The 17,277-nt window shown below is 39.9% G+C and overlaps 1 protein-coding gene and 1 long non-coding RNA gene across 4 annotated transcripts; one reads left to right on the top strand and one right to left on the bottom strand.

The window, feature by feature from the left end:
* The first annotated feature begins 660 nt into the window (after window positions 1-660).
* Window positions 661-17,122, top strand: LOC144064057 (receptor-type tyrosine-protein phosphatase-like N). Of its 3 annotated transcripts, none has more exons than XM_077586242.1 (22): window positions 661-900; window positions 3,497-3,547; window positions 4,930-5,040; window positions 5,107-5,203; window positions 5,290-5,437; window positions 6,856-7,222; window positions 7,479-7,622; window positions 7,814-7,848; window positions 8,850-8,974; window positions 9,059-9,126; window positions 9,215-9,279; window positions 10,046-10,252; window positions 10,510-10,785; window positions 12,497-12,644; window positions 12,730-12,803; window positions 13,107-13,184; window positions 13,633-13,752; window positions 14,167-14,333; window positions 14,674-14,727; window positions 15,926-15,990; window positions 16,066-16,139; window positions 16,310-17,122. In XM_077586242.1, exons 1-22 carry the CDS (start codon window positions 819-821, stop codon window positions 16,379-16,381), a joined length of 2,628 nt encoding a protein of 875 aa, XP_077442368.1. In that variant the 5' UTR covers window positions 661-818; the 3' UTR covers window positions 16,382-17,122. The 3 variants fall into 3 exon arrangements, with proteins under 3 accessions (XP_077442368.1, XP_077442384.1, XP_077442375.1); XM_077586258.1 differs by having other exon boundaries at window positions 10,525-10,785; XM_077586249.1 differs by having other exon boundaries at window positions 9,221-9,279.
* On the bottom strand, window positions 8,779-12,971 carry LOC144064071 (uncharacterized). Its single transcript, XR_013296701.1, has 3 exons — window positions 12,357-12,971; window positions 10,507-10,782; window positions 8,779-8,967 (listed from the first exon to the last, which is right to left on the bottom strand). It is a non-coding gene; the product is annotated as an uncharacterized LOC144064071 (long non-coding RNA).
* Window positions 17,123-17,277: the final 155 nt, after the last annotated feature.

Below are 17,277 nucleotides of genomic sequence, written 5' to 3' on the forward strand. Positions count from 1 at the left end.
TCTATGGACATCACATCTTTGAGATTTTTTTTTTTCATTGGTCACATCTATCTTGTGTGTGGCTGAATTTTCTGAAGTCTGAACTGCAAAAATCCCCAAATCAGAATTGATCAATAGATCCCAAACAACATGGGGGTGTGGCTTTAAAACTGATAGACAAGCATGCAGCATATGCGTCTGATCAAAAATACAAAATGGAAAAACGTGCCACACGACTTAGTTTAATCTTAATATTTATTAGTTCATATTTACTTAGGTAATTGGCAATTCTGAGATGACGTCACAAGTCAAAATGGCGGTCAATTCGGTGAAAAAAATCTCTTCTCAATGAAAAGCTTTGGACTTTAGATCAGTGTAATTTGATTTGTGGGGATTATTTTGATTTTAATATGTGATTCGACGTCGTTTGACGACTATAACAATCTGTGGGTTTGTGTGATAGTTACAGGCAAAATCAATACAATCTGCCGTTTGTTTTCACCGTATAAAGGAAACATTGCATTGGGGACGCATCAGAAATGTCCGGATGTTCGGAATTGTCAATTAGCATTATTAAAACTTTGTTAGTTTGTTAAACAGCCCCAATCCGAAAAAACAAATCACCAGCGTATTCGTGTGGCTGTTGTGTTCCCTGGCGCCCCCTTTTGGTGATGCCCCGCAATGCGTTGCCCCCTCTTGCCTCCATCCCAGCAGCAGAGAAGAGAGAAGAGCGCAGGCGAGCTGCTGCTTGTATCCTCACCTCGACAATGGACAGCTGCTAGGCGGCAACAGCGACAGCGGCCATTACCCACCTCGCCCCAGCGGACCTCGGTACGACCATGAAGTGTTGTCGGTGGTGGCTGGCCGTGTGCCTCCTCCTCCTCAACGCCTCCTGTCGCTTCAGCTCCGCCGCCCGACATGGTAAGAGGAGCTCCTCCGGCGCACACTTGTTTCTTGAAACACCCCCAAGTAACTATCTCATTCACCATTGTAGAAAAATACTATATTTGAGCCTCATAGCTGATGTAAATGGTCAAATCCAAAAGAGATCAGCTGGAATGTGTGTGTCCATTTGATGTAAATGGTCTGTCTCTGGATCATTTTGTTTTGCACAAGGGAATCAACAAGAAGGGAGCCGAGTATTGTACAGCAAAAACAGGAGACGACAAGCCTTTAAAATAGACAATCTTTGAAATTCTGAAATATTACAGGGCAACAACATATGATAACTGTTCTAGTACGGTAGTTAGGCACACAATTCTGAGATTGGGGGCTCTAGTTGGAGTGGTTTTTGTCTCATAGTATCAATCATCTACTCGTCTACTCGTTAAGCCTTCAAATGGCATAAAAGGCCACTGCAGGCCCAACACTGTCGAGCGGAATCATTACGGAGGAAATGAGGCACTTATATCGGTACATAGAGGGAGGAGTCAATTTTGTGTGTGTTGATGGAGGACCAATTCTACTCGGCCATGTCTTTGAGCCACTTCAGGCTGCTCTTAGCGGTGGTCCAAGTCCAAAGTTCAACTTCAGCCTCCCGGGTTGTGATGTTGTTGCCTCACCTACCACTCAGCAGGAACGCCATCCTGCCCGAGTGCCCGAGTGCCCGAGTGCCCGAGTGCCCGGTACCTTTCTCTTTCGGCATTTTCATCAACTCCTGCCACCTGATCATCCTCACACAAATCAAGTCAACTTTCTATGGTTCCCACCGACAACTGAAGATATCTCAAGACACTAACTCCCTTGAAGGAGCAAACCTTGAAGTGAACCCAACCCAGGCTCTGTGGGTGGGGCAAATGTCCGCCTTGGCTGTTTTGCAGAGACACAGAGGAGAGGGACAGATTTTAAAATAGAGAGAGAAAACCTGGATAGTGTTTGAGTGACGGCAACAATGGGAACAGCATCTGCTCTATCGACAACAATCGTAGTCCCATGAGTATCGTCTGTCTCCTCGTCTTCCTCGTCAGTACACTTGTTATCTTGCCCATTCTCTTACCCGCCACCGTTTTGTTGAAATTGCTAGTCATTTTTAGCTAAAACTGCTAACGCACACCACTGACACCGTTCCAGTATATTCTGGCAAAAGTATTATGGAACCCTTTGAACTTTTGCCACATTTCAGGCTTCATACATAAAGATATTGAAATAGATTTTTTTATTTGGTGAAGAATCACCAAGTAGGACTGAAGTGGAGCCAAATTTGTACATTTTAAACTTTTTTTTAATTTTACTAATAACTGAAAAGTATGGCGTGCTGAATTATAACCCCCCTTTTCTCTTAGTGCAGCTAACTGACTCCGGAAGTTCCCCGATGATTTCTGAATAATCCAATGTTGACATAAATGATGAAATATTATAGCCCTTTTGTCACATTTCAGGCTATAAATTGGATTTTTTCTTTCTTTTTTTGTGTGAAGAATCAACACCAAGTGGGACACAATCGTGAAGTGGAAGGAAATTTGAATGATATTTCATTTTTATTTGTTTTATTTTTACTAATAACTGAAAAGTATGGTGTGCTGAATTATTGCCCCCCTTTTCTCTCAGTGCAGCCAACTGACTCCATAAGTTGATTTCTGAATGATCCTATGTTGACATAAATAGCGAAAGTACTATAGAACCCTTTGAAATGTTTCTGGTCACATTTCAGGCTTCAAACATAAAGATATCAAGTTAGATTTTTTTAGTGTGTGTGTGTGTGTGTGTGTGTGTGTGTGGAATCAACACCAACCGGGACACAATCATGAAGTGGAACGCAATTTGTATGATATTTTAACTTCTTTTTTTTTTTTTAACAATTAAATAATTAAAAAGTAGGGCTAACTGATTCCAGAAGTTCCCTGTCTGATGATTTCTGAATGATTGTTGACATAATGAGAGTCCACCTCGGTGTAATCTCGAGCACCTCCTTTGAGGGGATCATCACAGGATTTGTAGTGTGCGACATTTCCGAATGTTTTGTGAGCATTTTTTTGAACCAATCTGTTCTTCAGAGGCCCAATTAAAATCATGTAATTTCCCTTGTTCTATGGGCCGAGACGAGTGGGCGCGGGGTGGTGGCGCATGTGAGAGTGTAGGAGGGATTAGATGTGGAAAAGGCTCCCCATATGTTCCGCCGTTTCGCATTTAGCGAAATGTCAGTGATGTTTTTTTTTTTTTTTACTCCACATCATTTCCTCAATAATCAACTGACTCTGCGGGAAAGAAATGTTTGCCAATTCTCTTAATAAAGTCATCCGATTGGTCCCTCCCTCCTCATGTGCAGTCATCACATTATTACACGACGGGATCATAATGAAGTCAAACAGGTGTGAATAATGAGAACAGAGTGAGCGGCCTCACATCTGCTGCTGTTTGCCACCTGGCAAGATTCGGAAAAGGTTAAGTGGAACTCACACATATTTATTATCAAAAAGAGCTACAGTTCTGTCTTATGTGGTTTTATTGATGAAGCATGACCCCACCCCACTTTCTTAAAAAAAAAAAAAACTGAATTCAGTCTGTTCTTTGTTTCCAGGTTGCTTATTTGAGAAGAAACTTTGTCCCAGAGATCATCTGTGCAATGATGGTGAGTTTGTACACCCTCCATCATACGTGCTGCTTTTACGGCTGCTCTTATTTCTCGTCGTAATCATTTCCGATATCCATGAGCCTGTAATGAGCCTACGCTTTTAAAGCCGTGTTATTATGAAGCTTTCGTGGCCACATTGTTGAAGTTTTCTGCTCCCACTCGACCTGAGGAGTAAAGCGAGACAAAGTAGAGCCATTTGTAGTCCAGGAGTTGCATAGAAGTACAAAACTTACTGCGTTTATGTTAGGAGCAGGAAAACAAATGGTTTATAGTCTCAGATTCAAGACGGCATAAGCGAAGATAGAAAGCGTATGAATCAAAGTGGGAGGAAATGCAACGTGAACGACGTCTCCACCGTCAGCGGTTATCCGCCAATTGCAGGCTGAGGGAAGGTGTTGCTATGGCGACGGTGACATCACCTGCCTGACAACTGTGTGTCTCCCTTGTGTGTGCGTGTGTTTGTTTTGATGAGAGATAACGGCGGCAGAGATGCGATGACTCATCGGCGCATACGCGCGCACTTCTGCAGCGAATGTTGATGTGATTTAAATGTCAAGTCGTGTGAAAGTGCAGCAGAACGCGCCTGCAAATCGCAGCACCAGCACAGTCACGCCCCAAAGGATTTTTGCACTTTTAGCTTTTTACCCTGCTGAATTTTAATTTACAATGTGCAGGTTGTAAAGCAACTTCTTTCTGCATGGTTGCTGTATATTATGGAGGACCAAAAATGTTAAAATAAAAACATAAATAAATAAATAAAAGTGAAAATGAAATCAGATATAAAAAATAAATTGAACATATATAATTAAAATAAATAAAAAACGAGATATAAAAAATTAAAATTAACGTGGAAATCAATAAATAAAAGTGAAAATAAAAACGGATATAAAAAATATAATTCAAAAATTTAATACTAAAAATAAATGGAAATGGAAATAAAAACAACAACAAAATATACATACATAAATTAATAAGGTAAAAATAAATGCAAAAAAAGATTAAAAGAAAATTAACGTGGAAATAAGTAATTTTTTGTCTTTTTTATTTTTGTATTTATTTTCACATATATATATACATACACATTTAATTTTGTATTTTTATATCCGTTTTCAGCTTCACTTAATATTTTTTATTTAGGCATTTTTGGTCCTTCATACATACATGTGTATTTAAAGCAACCACATAGCAATATATAACTCTATGTTCTATGTGCCCTACTAGTATAATAAAACATGCTCTTCTGATTAATATTGTGTCTTGGGAATAAGAATTAAAAGGCCTAATCCACTCGTTTGTATCCATCCAAGAAGGCTGCCTGCCGTCGACTAAAGTTGACATGAACGGACATGACCTCTTATAATCAACGTGTTCCCATGCAGATGGTTTGTTTGGACAGTGTTGGGCTCCCCACCATGATCCAGTCCAGTACCTGGTGTCTGTACCCGATCTGCATAAGCTGCAGGAGGTTCTGAAAGACCTAATGGCACAAGGTGAGTCACACATTTCACTTGCGTAAAATGCAGATATTGCCCTTAAAACCTGTGCGGGCTGAGCAGGCATGACTTGGAGGGATGACGTCACCCAAGCAACAATCGGGCGAGAGTTGAGTCACATTCCCTCGATTAGCTCCTCACAGCTTCACCAGCGCAAACAGTAAGAAATGTCACACAAGCACAACCTAGGCACGAAAATCCCAGAGAAGGATTTTCAAATCCATCTTTTCACTCCCGTGTTTCCAGGCTGCTCAGTCAGCGGAGAATTCCGAGACCTGAAGAAGCTGATGACCCACAAATGATACAACAGTACATAGACTACCTGATGCTTGACCCCCCCTCATCCTCCATACATGGGCAGATGCCGTTGCTGGATCCATACATTTACCACCAGGTAGAGAAATAAAAGTGGCCGTGTGATACTGTGCCAAAATGTGAGTTTTGATGTTGAAGCTGCAGGTGTTGTGCCATCATACGCACCATTGTCAAAATTGACTCTGCGGGTCTGACTCCAAGATACATAACCACATTTTTAACTTCATTTGAACCTTCTGGTTGTTCTAAAGTTAAAACTCAAAACTAAAGATGAGAGGGTGTTCCCGTCAAAGTTTTATTCGACAACTTCCACGTGTTTCTTTTTATGCTCTTCATTTTGGTACCTTGGCATCCGTATCCTACTTGTATGTCTGTCCACCAGACTCTTAATTCTTCTTTGTCTCTTATCTACTGTATGCACTCGTTTAACATAGTGCCCCCTAGTGTTTTGACTAAGACACTACATAACTGCAATGCCTTGTGGTACAGGCTACATTTACTGGAAGTGAAATGCGTGGCAATACTTTGGATATTACATTGTCTGTAATGTAAAACAGTTACTCAAAAAAAAAAAAAAGTTTTGTTGGAGTTAAAATTATGCCATATTGATTCAAATAAACCGTATTTTCACTCGTAGTCTGTCTGAATGGTATCAGTGCATCCTTACTTACTACACTGTAAAAACAGATGGGTCAAAAATAACCCAAACGTGTCAAAGGACCAACCCAACTTTTTGGGTTATTTATTTAGATTAACTGGATTGCTTTGTACAAAAATGGGTTGTTTTTTTGGACTATTTATTTGACTCAATTTTTTGGGTTATTCATGTAACCGCCGTCCGTCCATTTGACCCCAAGAGTTGGGTCAAATGAATAACACAAAATTGGGGTGTTGTTTTTTTCAGGTTATTCATTTGACCCAACTTTTTGGGTTATTCATTGAACTGTCATTGGGTTATTCATTTAATTCATAAAGCGGGGTCAAAAGAAAAACCCACAAAACAATCCTACTAACCTACATGAGCCTTCCTGGTCTCAGTCAGATCTGTTGGGTTCTTGCATTTCTTGGGTTCCTCAATGGGTTCATACACTCTAAAAACTGTTGGGTCAAAAATAACCCAGCTATGGGTCAAAAATGGACCGATCCTCTACTTGGGTCTGTTTGACCCAACTTTGAGTCAAGAAATTGGTCTTTTAGTGTAAAACAACTCATAAATATTGGTCAGATCCTTTACAAAAAAGTGGGTCATTTTGTATAAAACAACCCAGAAAGTTGGGTCAAATTGACCCATAATGTGAATCGGTCCATTTTGGATCCATAATTGGGTTACTTTTGACCCAACTCTTTTTAGAGCGTAAGATAGATACATATGAGTATCTTTGGTATGTTAATTTTGCTTATTTTGTTTAACATACATTTATCTGTCTATGTTTTCTTTTTATGTTTTTAAAGGTGAAACATATATAAACGTGTTATTATTATTGTTATTCTCTTCAGCGTGAGGCTGAACGATCCCTCAACTCCCTGGAAGATAATCCAAGCTCTCCGTTCCTCCGCTACTCCCCTCCCCGCTCCAGATCCAGAGGAAAGGCTCTGGACAGAGACAAGCAACTTCTCCACAACTTGGTGTCCAATTACCTCACTTCTCCGTCCTCCTCCTCCTCCTCCTCCTCCTCCTCCCCTGCCCAGGTTGCTTCCCGCCACAGGGGAGCACCTGCACAATCTTTAGCATTAGCCTCCTCCTTCTCACAGCTTGACTTTCTGCCGGACTATGATCAAGACTACGTTTCCCAAATTGAACATCTTAACAAGCAGCCACAGAACAAGGTGACGCCCAAGTATGACGCTCTGGCAGGACTAGATGGTGAGAAAAGTTCAAGAATCAAATCAAGCGTGATTGAAACTGGACTAAAACAGACTGCATTTTCAAAATGGCGGATAAAATTGACACTATCCCATAATTTTGCTAATCTTGTGAAATGTCCAACAAAAACATGCTAAATTAGCGAATGAGAAGTTTTATTCAAAATCTGTTGCAGTGATAGTTAACGTTCTCACATTTCACGTTCTCAATGTTGCCATCAAAGTAGCATTTGGCGTAATCTTGAACTGTTTTGCAGCACGTTCTGTGCAGCGCCTGGATCAGCTGCTGGACCACTACGGCCTGGATGTCCAAGATTTGTCCCCTGAGCAGCGAGACCAACTGCCGGCTTTGCTCAAGCAGCTGCAGCTGGAGAGCTCCTTCAGCCAGAAAGCAATCAAAGGTCTCCTTTCTCCGCTCCTCACATTTCAGTGCAAACTGTCGTACGTACGTATTCAGCGAGCGAGGGGACATGATGGATCAGCATCCTGACGCACGTTCACATTTGCCAAGTGTTTTGACGAAAATGGATTGCAAAGCACATACAGTACAACATCTCATTGCTCATCTTTTTTTGCGATGTGTTTCTTCCAGAAACGTATGGAAACAATGTTGGCACAGGGAAGAAGGTGAGCCAGATGCATGTCATTAACACATTACACATGTAATCTGTACTTTTATCGGTTTTAGGCCTTTTTGGATTTTACAACCATTTCAGCTTGTTTTGGCCATTATTGTTCACATACTGACATTGTGTAATTTTGAAGATTTTTTTAAATGTCTTGTTTGTGCTTCTTTTACTGCACGTTTTAACCAACACTTCTTGTCATGATTATAAAACAGCCATTCATTTTTGCCTTAGTTTAACCCTTTAAATTCCGTTTTGTTGGTAAAATATGGAGGTTGTAAAACAACCTCAAAAATGTAATTTCCATATACAGTGAGTATTCTCAGTACTACATTTACAACCCTAGCACATTCTTTATGCAGCAAGCAGGGGGAGCTTTTATTTCTTGGACTACAATATAATTTCTTAAAATCAAAATTGCATCATTCGTCCCAAATAACAGCCGGTACTGGGGTTTATGAATGACTTGGCTGTTATAGAGCGCCCTGTCGTTGTGGCGTGAAGTCCAGGTGGGATATATTCCAGTCACTAAAAGCTTTAAATTAATATACAGTACAGTATTTTCATGGATCAAACGTGTAATTATGTGGTGTCAAATCCATGTCCAGAAAGATAAAACCCTGCCACAGTTTGGCTTTAGCTCCTAGTGCTAGCTAGCTAACTAGCTCCCGAGTAGGTAAATGAGCACCATGGGAGCTAGCTAGGGAGCTAGCTAACTAGCATCTGAGGCGAAAGCCAAACTGTAGCAGGGTTTTTACTTTTTGGACCTGGATTTGACACCTCTGTATGTATAGGCATAAGAAAGATGCTAGATAAAGTAGCATCCATTTTTCTAGGTTGTAGCAGTGATATTTGATTGACAAGTAGGTTTTTTATTTTTTATTTTAATTTACAAGACATTTATTTTCACTTTACAGGGACGTTAATGAATTCAAGAAGCTACATTTTCCATATACAGTTTATTTAATTGTGAGAGTGACAATAATTTATTTTCTTTATCAGATCACAAAGGGTTTCATGGAGCACAAAATGGCTGCCCCAGATGGTCTGCCAATCATGAAGTCCTCCAAACCAGTGGAGGTCCAAAAGGATACTCGCCTTGAAGTGGGAAACGACAAACCTGAAGAGTATGACCAACCAAATGTTTTATATAAACAAAACACTTTTACAATGACTTTCCTAACAAATATTCTTCTCTATCTTTTTGCCAGTGTGTTAGGTCCAGTGATAACCTCCTACGGGACCGACCCAAACTTAAAGAACCTGTCCGAGAAAGAAGGTTAATATTACATCACTTTTGGTTGTTTGCCATAATTATGCATTCATAACAAAAGTCACAAAGTTATTGCAAGTCTGCACATGCTCAGTTACAGATAAGAGCCTCGCGGAGCCTGAAGCAAGCCTGAAGGTTCTGCAGAACAGCGATGGCCAGGTGACAACAAGAAACACATTGACAATAAATAGATCAATAGAGAATGAGACAGATAGCTCAATAGAGAACTAAAAGAGATTATTTATTCATCCTATGAGCAAAATTGTCATAGCATCAATATTGACACATATGCAATTGTAATATTAATGTAGGAACTCTGAGGTAAGGTTTGAACTGTTCAAATTATTTTTTGGACAAATTATTATTTACTTCTATCTGTTTCCGTTTTGAAGGAATTAACATTAGAATGTAGCTAAGTTTCATCATTATTCACAAATCTATTTAGAATTCTGAGTAATTGATGGTATTTCAACATGGTCCTGCTTCATTTCCTATGCTCTGCTGCCACCTGCTGGCCGTTTGTGTAACAACTACCATTTCTTCAACCGTTCTTTGCAGTTGAGAGACTGCATCAAAGCCTTCTGTATGCTCTAGCATAGAAAAACATATAAATGCGGAAACAAATGAGTTAAAAGTCGATTTTTGGTTCAAAAGCGTAATTCTGCCACCCGTGTGTAATCCTACCAAATAATTAAGTGACCAACACACAAACGATACAAATAAACCCTTTCAATAAATCTGGGTTCAAATCTGTCTTTTCGCCAGCTAATTGGTGACTCAAATGTATCCATATATGGGAATGTGAGTGAGAATTTGTAATTTGTATTTTTTCTTATGCAGCACTTTGGACAATGTTTACTCTATTTTAAATGTGCTATATAAATAAAGCTTGATACTGTATTATTATTTTTTTTTTTTTTTGAAGAATGCTGACAAAGCGTTGCCCCTAGCAACCCGAGTCCAGCCTGGCTCTCGCTGGCTTTCTTCTACCCTGGTGGCTTTCGCTTGCATTGGTGGCATCCTGTTGGCGGCCCTAAGCGTCACCTGCCTGCGTCATCACGCCCACCAACTGGCGGCCAAAAAGCTGGGCCTGGTGGGTGAGGGTGGAAGCTTCACCCACCAGGAGTATCAGGTGAGGAAACCCATGGCGTGTAAAAGTCTTTCAAACAAAAAAAAAAAAGCTTATAGATCACTTGGTGTGTTTTGAATGCTTTATGGTATTTGGTTTTGGTTTTGGTTTTGGCCTTGTACATTCCATTTGCAAAGTATGAGATTATACTGAGTACATTTTAATAGATTTGATGTTATAATTAGCAAATGAGTGTGACCGTGGCTGAATAGTAATAGAAGCAGGTTAACAACATAAGACGTGCATAACTGGCTCACCAGGACCTGTGTCGCCAGCATATGGCGTCCAAAGGTGCCTTCGGACGCCTGGAAGCCGCCGCCCTGGGCGCGGTTGGGGGGCCGAGCGGAGGCGGAGCGGCCGGTGGCGGAAGAGCGCCAGGAGCAGCAGTGAGGGGCTCCGACTCAAGAGTGAGCAGCGTGTCGTCCCAGTTCAGCGACGGAGCCCAGCCCAGTCCCAGCTCCCACAGCAGCACGCCGTCATGGTGCGAGGAGCCGGCACAGGCCAACATGGACATCTCCACGGGACACATGATTCTGGTATGGAGGAAAAGTCGTTTGATTTATTCATTTTTGTTTATAGAGATTAATGCTGTCACTATTTCATCTGTTTATAATTGATTATCCTATCGATTAATCAATCAAACAATGGCGTAATCACGCCCACAACCCCGCCCCCATCCAATTTGTTTGTTTTTTGTTTGTTAATCCACTAAGGTTTGATAAAAATGTAATTGAGTGGATATACGTACTCATAATATTTTAACTTCTATGCTATACATATGCATTATTAAACATCAACAAGTGTAGCCTATGCGAAACGGTTAGCAATCGCGATTAGCATTAGCACGCTTGTTTGTGATTACCATTTAAGGTAAACTAACTACCATTTAGTTACATACAAACATCATTACATACAGTGCATCATTTTGTCTACATTACACATGTAATAGTGTCTTAAAGCTTAGAGATGATGTTTCAACATTATTTCATGAGTAAACAAGCGTAGAGCTAACTATTAGCTTCTTTTTTTTAAAATTCATTTCACAGTTCACACTTTCAAACACAAAACAATGAATACAAAACTCAACAAAACAAATACAAATTCACTTTCAAAGGGTTATACAAGAGTCGACAATAAGACAAAAGATGAAGGCAAGAAGACATTAAAGATGGGGAGTGATTTAAAAAGTCTTTGAAAGAAATTGGCTAAACATAAAATTTAATTATAGCACAGTTCTTTGTTCTTGTGTTCAAGAAAAGTTCCAAAAGTCACAGCGTCTCTTGTTATAGGTCGATCTCCAAAATGTCCACAAGTCCAGTCTTGCACATGCTTCCAAAACACTTGAGTTTTAGTGCATTCAAAAAAATATGCGGTCTATTGTCCCTACACCATTCTAACAGAAAGCACATGCATTGTCATCTATTTTAAATCGTTTTTTTGAGCAAATCTTTAGCAGGATAAACAGCATTCAAAATTTTAAAGTGTGCCTCTTTCACTTTTGGTGGAATAGGAAGAGTTTCCGTAAGACATTGTTTAATGAATTTGTTTGTAATTTTTTTTTATCAGTGAGAGAAATCCCTTGAATAGTAATGGTAGCCAATTGTAGGTCGACACGAGCTAACTATTAGCTACATGAGGTCAATAACTTCCTGTTATGCTGTCTTCTTCTGGGCACGTTTAGTGCATGACTGCCCTCTAACTGGTTAAGCGATGAACACCTAAAACCGAGTGGCAGCCGGTTCCATTTTGAAATAATTACAGCCCAAGTGCTTTTTTATGACATTCCTTTCCTGCGTTTTGGGGAAGCTCAATGTGCTGTATTGTCTTTAATAAAGTCGGTGAGCATTTATTTACACAGACAAATAACATCCGCCATTCGGCCACTAGACGGTGGACCAGATCACAGCCACCATTGCAATACTGTACTGCATGTGTCTGCAAAGAAAAAAAAAAGGCAGAAAATTGAAGTTGACTTTTTTACCCAGCCTTAGTAGTGATGAAAGTTGTATCCATAGCCTTAAAGAAGGGGCACAGCGTGAACCGGGGAGAAAAAACACAACACATACAGCCACATAATGAAACATTCCAACAGAATTCTATGACTTACAGATATAGACGGAGGGAAATTGGGTTAGGGGAGGTGGCGTCCATGTGACATCCCAGATACCCTGTCCAGCCGCTACATTCCTAACTGTTTGCGTGTCGTGTATGTGAAAGACTAATTGTTGTATTTTCCTTTTTCTAAAGGCATACATGGAGGACCACTTGAGGAACAAAGACCGTCTGTTGAAGGAGTGGGAGGCTCTGTGTTCCTACCAGGCGGAGCCCAGCAGCGTTGCCGTGGCTCTGAGCGAGCCCAACATCAAGAAGAACCGCTTTCACCACTCGCTGCCCTGTGAGTTCCTCACAACCGCTTTCAGCTGTCGCACTGTGACAAGCAACCTGAACCATAAATGCTTCACGTCGCTTGCTTATTCTAGACGATCATGCCAGGGTGAAGCTTAAACCAGAGGTCAACCCTTCTCGCACCGACTACATCAACGCTAGCCCCATAGTGAGCCCCCACTTTGAGAACTTTTGCTTTGAGTGCATAGAAACGGCTTTCAGGCAAAATTTCAGGACGAACCTAAAATGTACTATAACATTTACAGGTGACCTTAATTTGACTTACTTTGGGAATTTTGCCATTCATTAAGTTCACCTCCAAAGTTTCTAGTGCATTTTAGGATTCATCCTGAAATTTCACCCAAATGCCAAATGAAGCTAAATGTTTGTGAGTGGTGATTATCATCGTTGCAGCTGGTTTCCGTGGAAACGTGGCCATTAGCTCATTCTCTGCCTCCCTCGCTCGCTTTAGATTGAACATGACCCTCGGATGCCGGCCTATATTGCCACCCAGGGCCCCCTTTCCCACACTATTGCGGACTTCTGGCAGGTCAGTGACACATTTTGACAAACTGATGACTGATGAAAGTTTTTGTTAGCATTTTAAAACATATATGACGATTGTTTAACATTTAAAACAAAACAAAAATTTTAATCAACATTTTGCAAATCTTAAAAGTTGTTCAAAACATATGCTTTAAGATATAAGAGTTGGAGTTTGTATTTTAAAAATTGTTGACGCCAATATTTTCTCCCTTTTACTGAAATGTAATATTGGCTCCAAATATCGGTTATCAGTCTCCTGGACTAGTAATAATCGAAAACCATATCGATCTATCTAGTAGAAAGTAGGAGTAGAAAATGCAGATGTCTGTTTTCAAATGTAGGGTTAAAAATGTCCCCACAAAAATAAACCGTCAAGTGAAGTACAAATATCAATAATAATAATCTACTTAACAAAGTATTTGTTTGTGGTTTCATCCTACCACTGTGCACAGATGGTGTGGGAAACCGGCTGCTCGGTGATCGTCATGATGACAGCTTTGGTGGAAGAGGGAGAGAAACAATGTGATCGCTACTGGCCAGATGAAGGATCCTCGCTCTACCATATCTATGAGGTGTGCTCAGCGCTTACATCCTGAACGTCGCATACAGTATATGGCGTGATTTGTTCTTTCACTGCCTGTCGCAATCTGGCAGAAGTAGTCACACAGATACTTGTGTAAAAAAGTAAGAATTACAAGTACCTGAAACATTCAAATGGAAGTCAACATTAAACATTTCTGGACAATAATATGTTATATGTGACCTCACTAGTCTAAACATGACATTCTGATTCATATTACATTTGCGGAATATGCGGCCGTCCTGCCTAAACAACGCCTGATTGGTCCGATCGAAGAAATAAAGATCGGCTGCAAACGTATCAGTGGGAGCGGTACAAGATGTATCTTGCTGCCAATCATTTTTTGGGGGTTATCTTCCTCTTTAAGTACAGTAAAGAAGTATTTGTACTCTGTTACTGTCTGCAGGTGAACCTGGTGTCGGAGCACATCTGGTGTAACGACTTCCTGGTGCGAAGCTTCTACCTGAAGAATGTTCAGACGCAGGAGACCCGAACCCTGACTCAGTTCCACTTCCTCAGCTGGCCGGCTCATGGGATTCCCACCGCCACACGCCCCCTACTGGACTTCCGCAGGTACAACCCCAGAAAGAGAAACAAATAACATGGAGTCAGCAAGGAAAAGATAGGAATACTGTACTTAAAAGAACAACAACAACCATAATGAGGTGAAAAAATATAAATGTGTCCCGTACTCCACCCTTCATGCTAGTTATTTATTGTTGAACATATCAGTCTGTGTCATTCTTGTGGTTTGCAGCTAGTAGTCTGAGTCCAGTTGCATAGTCACAAAAATGATCATGGACTGATGTGGCTGCAGCAAGGCGCCCATCACTCAAATGTAAACCTTGTTTGACCTTGTTTAACTTCGACCTTGTATATGTTCTCAATGGACAATATTTTCTCACTTCCTCAGGAAAGTGAATAAATGCTACCGAGGACGCTCTTGCCCAATCATCATCCACTGCAGGTTTGATATGATGTTCATTTCAGAATACATAGCAATGGAAAAGTAACTCCTTATTTTAGCATTTAGCCTATTATGTATTTATTATAATTCTTTGTTTTTGTTTTTGGTTCTTAAAACTGTTTCCCAACCTTTATTAAGCCTAGACGCTCACCGTATTTTAGATGAGAAAAATCTCACAATATCAACAAATTGACTTAGTGTGAAATATACATGTTAATTGTAACTTCTGTCATCTAGGAAAGATGATTTAATTTTTCTACCTGTCACCACGTTGCTGTCCGAAATGTAGTCTATCAGTGGCTCTCAAACTTTTTTACACCATGTGCTCTGCAGAAAAAACAAAACTAGCTTTTAATGATCAACATTAAAATACACTAATGTAGTAAGTAAAACTTTCACCAAAAGCAAAGCAAAGATTTGACTTCTACAAAGTAAATTTTATATTTTTGCAAGCCAATGTAACTTTATGCATAGTTTGAACATTCATACTGTGCTTAAATATAGGAAACTTTTTCTAAAAAAAAAACCCTACGTATTTAATGTTTAACACAAGTCAAATAAAAGCATACTTAATAAATAAATACAAGTTTAAAAACATTTCTTAAAGATAAAAACAAATATTGTGTACTAAGTGAACTACAACAGAACTGCACTTGGGCAGTGATTCTCTTGCATACCACTAGAGGGAGCATGTGTACCACAGAATCACTACAGCACATAACGATGCATTATTTGTCCTCAATCAGTGCTAATTTTTAGACCAATTAAGTGGACAATTTCTCGCAGTACGCGTGACAATTTCTCATGATACGCTAACATCGCGTGGCACAAAGGTTGATTTATTGTATGAAATTGTACAACAAGATATGTGAAGTGAGTGTTTAGCATGAGATTTGATTTAAAAGTTGGATGGATCGGGGCCTAGGAATTGTCTACTAGCTTCTTCAGCCACCCAGCGGTCTTGTCAACTGATTTCACCAGGAATTCTCGCGAAATGGAAGACTTGCAATTTGCATTCGTGGAATTGTGAAGCAGGAACAAACACACCATTCGGAACAAACACAAAATATTAGAAAAACAATACCGATTAAATTCTCATACATTAAAGAACTAACAGAAAACATTTAAAACAAGGTACAAGTGCAAGATACTCAATGTTGTGACTGATGTTTTTCTTGTTTTGTTGTTGTCGCCATAGTAACGGAACAGGTCGGACTGGTACTTACATCCTGATCGACATGGTTCTAAATCGTATGGCTAAAGGTGAGCTTTGGAAAGAAAAAAAAACGTATCCTCATCTAAAGTGACAAGACCAAGATGACATTTTCTGTTCTGCAGGTGTGAAGGAAATCGACATCGCTGCGACGCTGGAACACATTCGTGACCAGAGGCCTGGGATGGTTCGCACTAAGGTCAATAAATATTTGTGTACAAGACACATTTTGCACATGGTTTACTCTAATAGACAGATTCTGAAGAGGTTGTTATAAAATTATATTATGCTACAGTAATATTTTTACAATTATTTGGTATAATAATAACAATTCCAAGTCATCATCAAGCGCCAACTCTTTGCTTTCAGGACCAGTTTGAATTTGCCCTGACTGCTGTGGCCGAAGAGGTGAACGCCATTTTGAAAGCTCTGCCTCCGTAAAGCGGTACCAAACCTCTGTCTGACGACCTCTAACCTCCTTTTCTCTCTTGACTGCCTTTTGCCTTGAAAGTCAACAGTGATGTCACACCATAAAAAAAATGAAGTCGTCTGTAAATGTAAACTTTGGGAAGGATTTGCACAGGCCGTAACACAATAATATTTGCCACATATTAAACATAGCTGCATGAAAAACTATACTACATTTACACTTTAAGATGCCATGTCTCTACCTGCAACTTACTAATATTGCCCCTCCCCCAACCTTTTGGAAGTAATTACAACACAAATTCAGATTACCTGCACAAATTCTGCCTGATGATGATGATGATGTTGTGATGGTTTGCTTGTGGGGGAGCCCCAAGCAAATTCCTTTCAGCTTGTGCTCATGTGGTGCTCTGTTGTAAATTGTGCTGCTTAATGCGTCATGTTTATGTCTCAGGAAGTGTATGTTGGACTCCGAGAAGATTGGGAAAAAATGCATCATATCATTGGATTTATTATTACAGAAAAGTATTCGATAAGAGGGTTGATACTGGGCTGTGATCATTGATATTTTGCTAGAAGTAAACTTTCCACCTGCAGGAAAATCATCCTTTTCTGTGTGCCATTGAAGTGGTTGTATTGTCGTATACCTCATGCAATTTAGAAAAGGAAAAAAAAAAAAAAGAAATGTTATACAATGAGAACATATTTTATAACTGTGAAATTATAAATAAATATTTTCGTGTTTAAGTGCTGCAATCAGTTTGTTTGTCTTTGTGCTTCAAAAATGCAGAAAGGGATTATGCATCCACAATATAAGCCATTCTTGGCTATTGGAGACTTCAGAAAGGGGGTTTAACATTAAAAAACATGACATGTTTAAGATTCGGATTTTGTGTTCGTAGAGCTCAAGC

The sequence above is a fragment of the Vanacampus margaritifer genome, chromosome 1 (assembly GCF_051991255.1).
Source record: "Vanacampus margaritifer isolate UIUO_Vmar chromosome 1, RoL_Vmar_1.0, whole genome shotgun sequence".
Classification (NCBI taxonomy): domain Eukaryota; kingdom Metazoa; phylum Chordata; class Actinopteri; order Syngnathiformes; family Syngnathidae; genus Vanacampus; species Vanacampus margaritifer.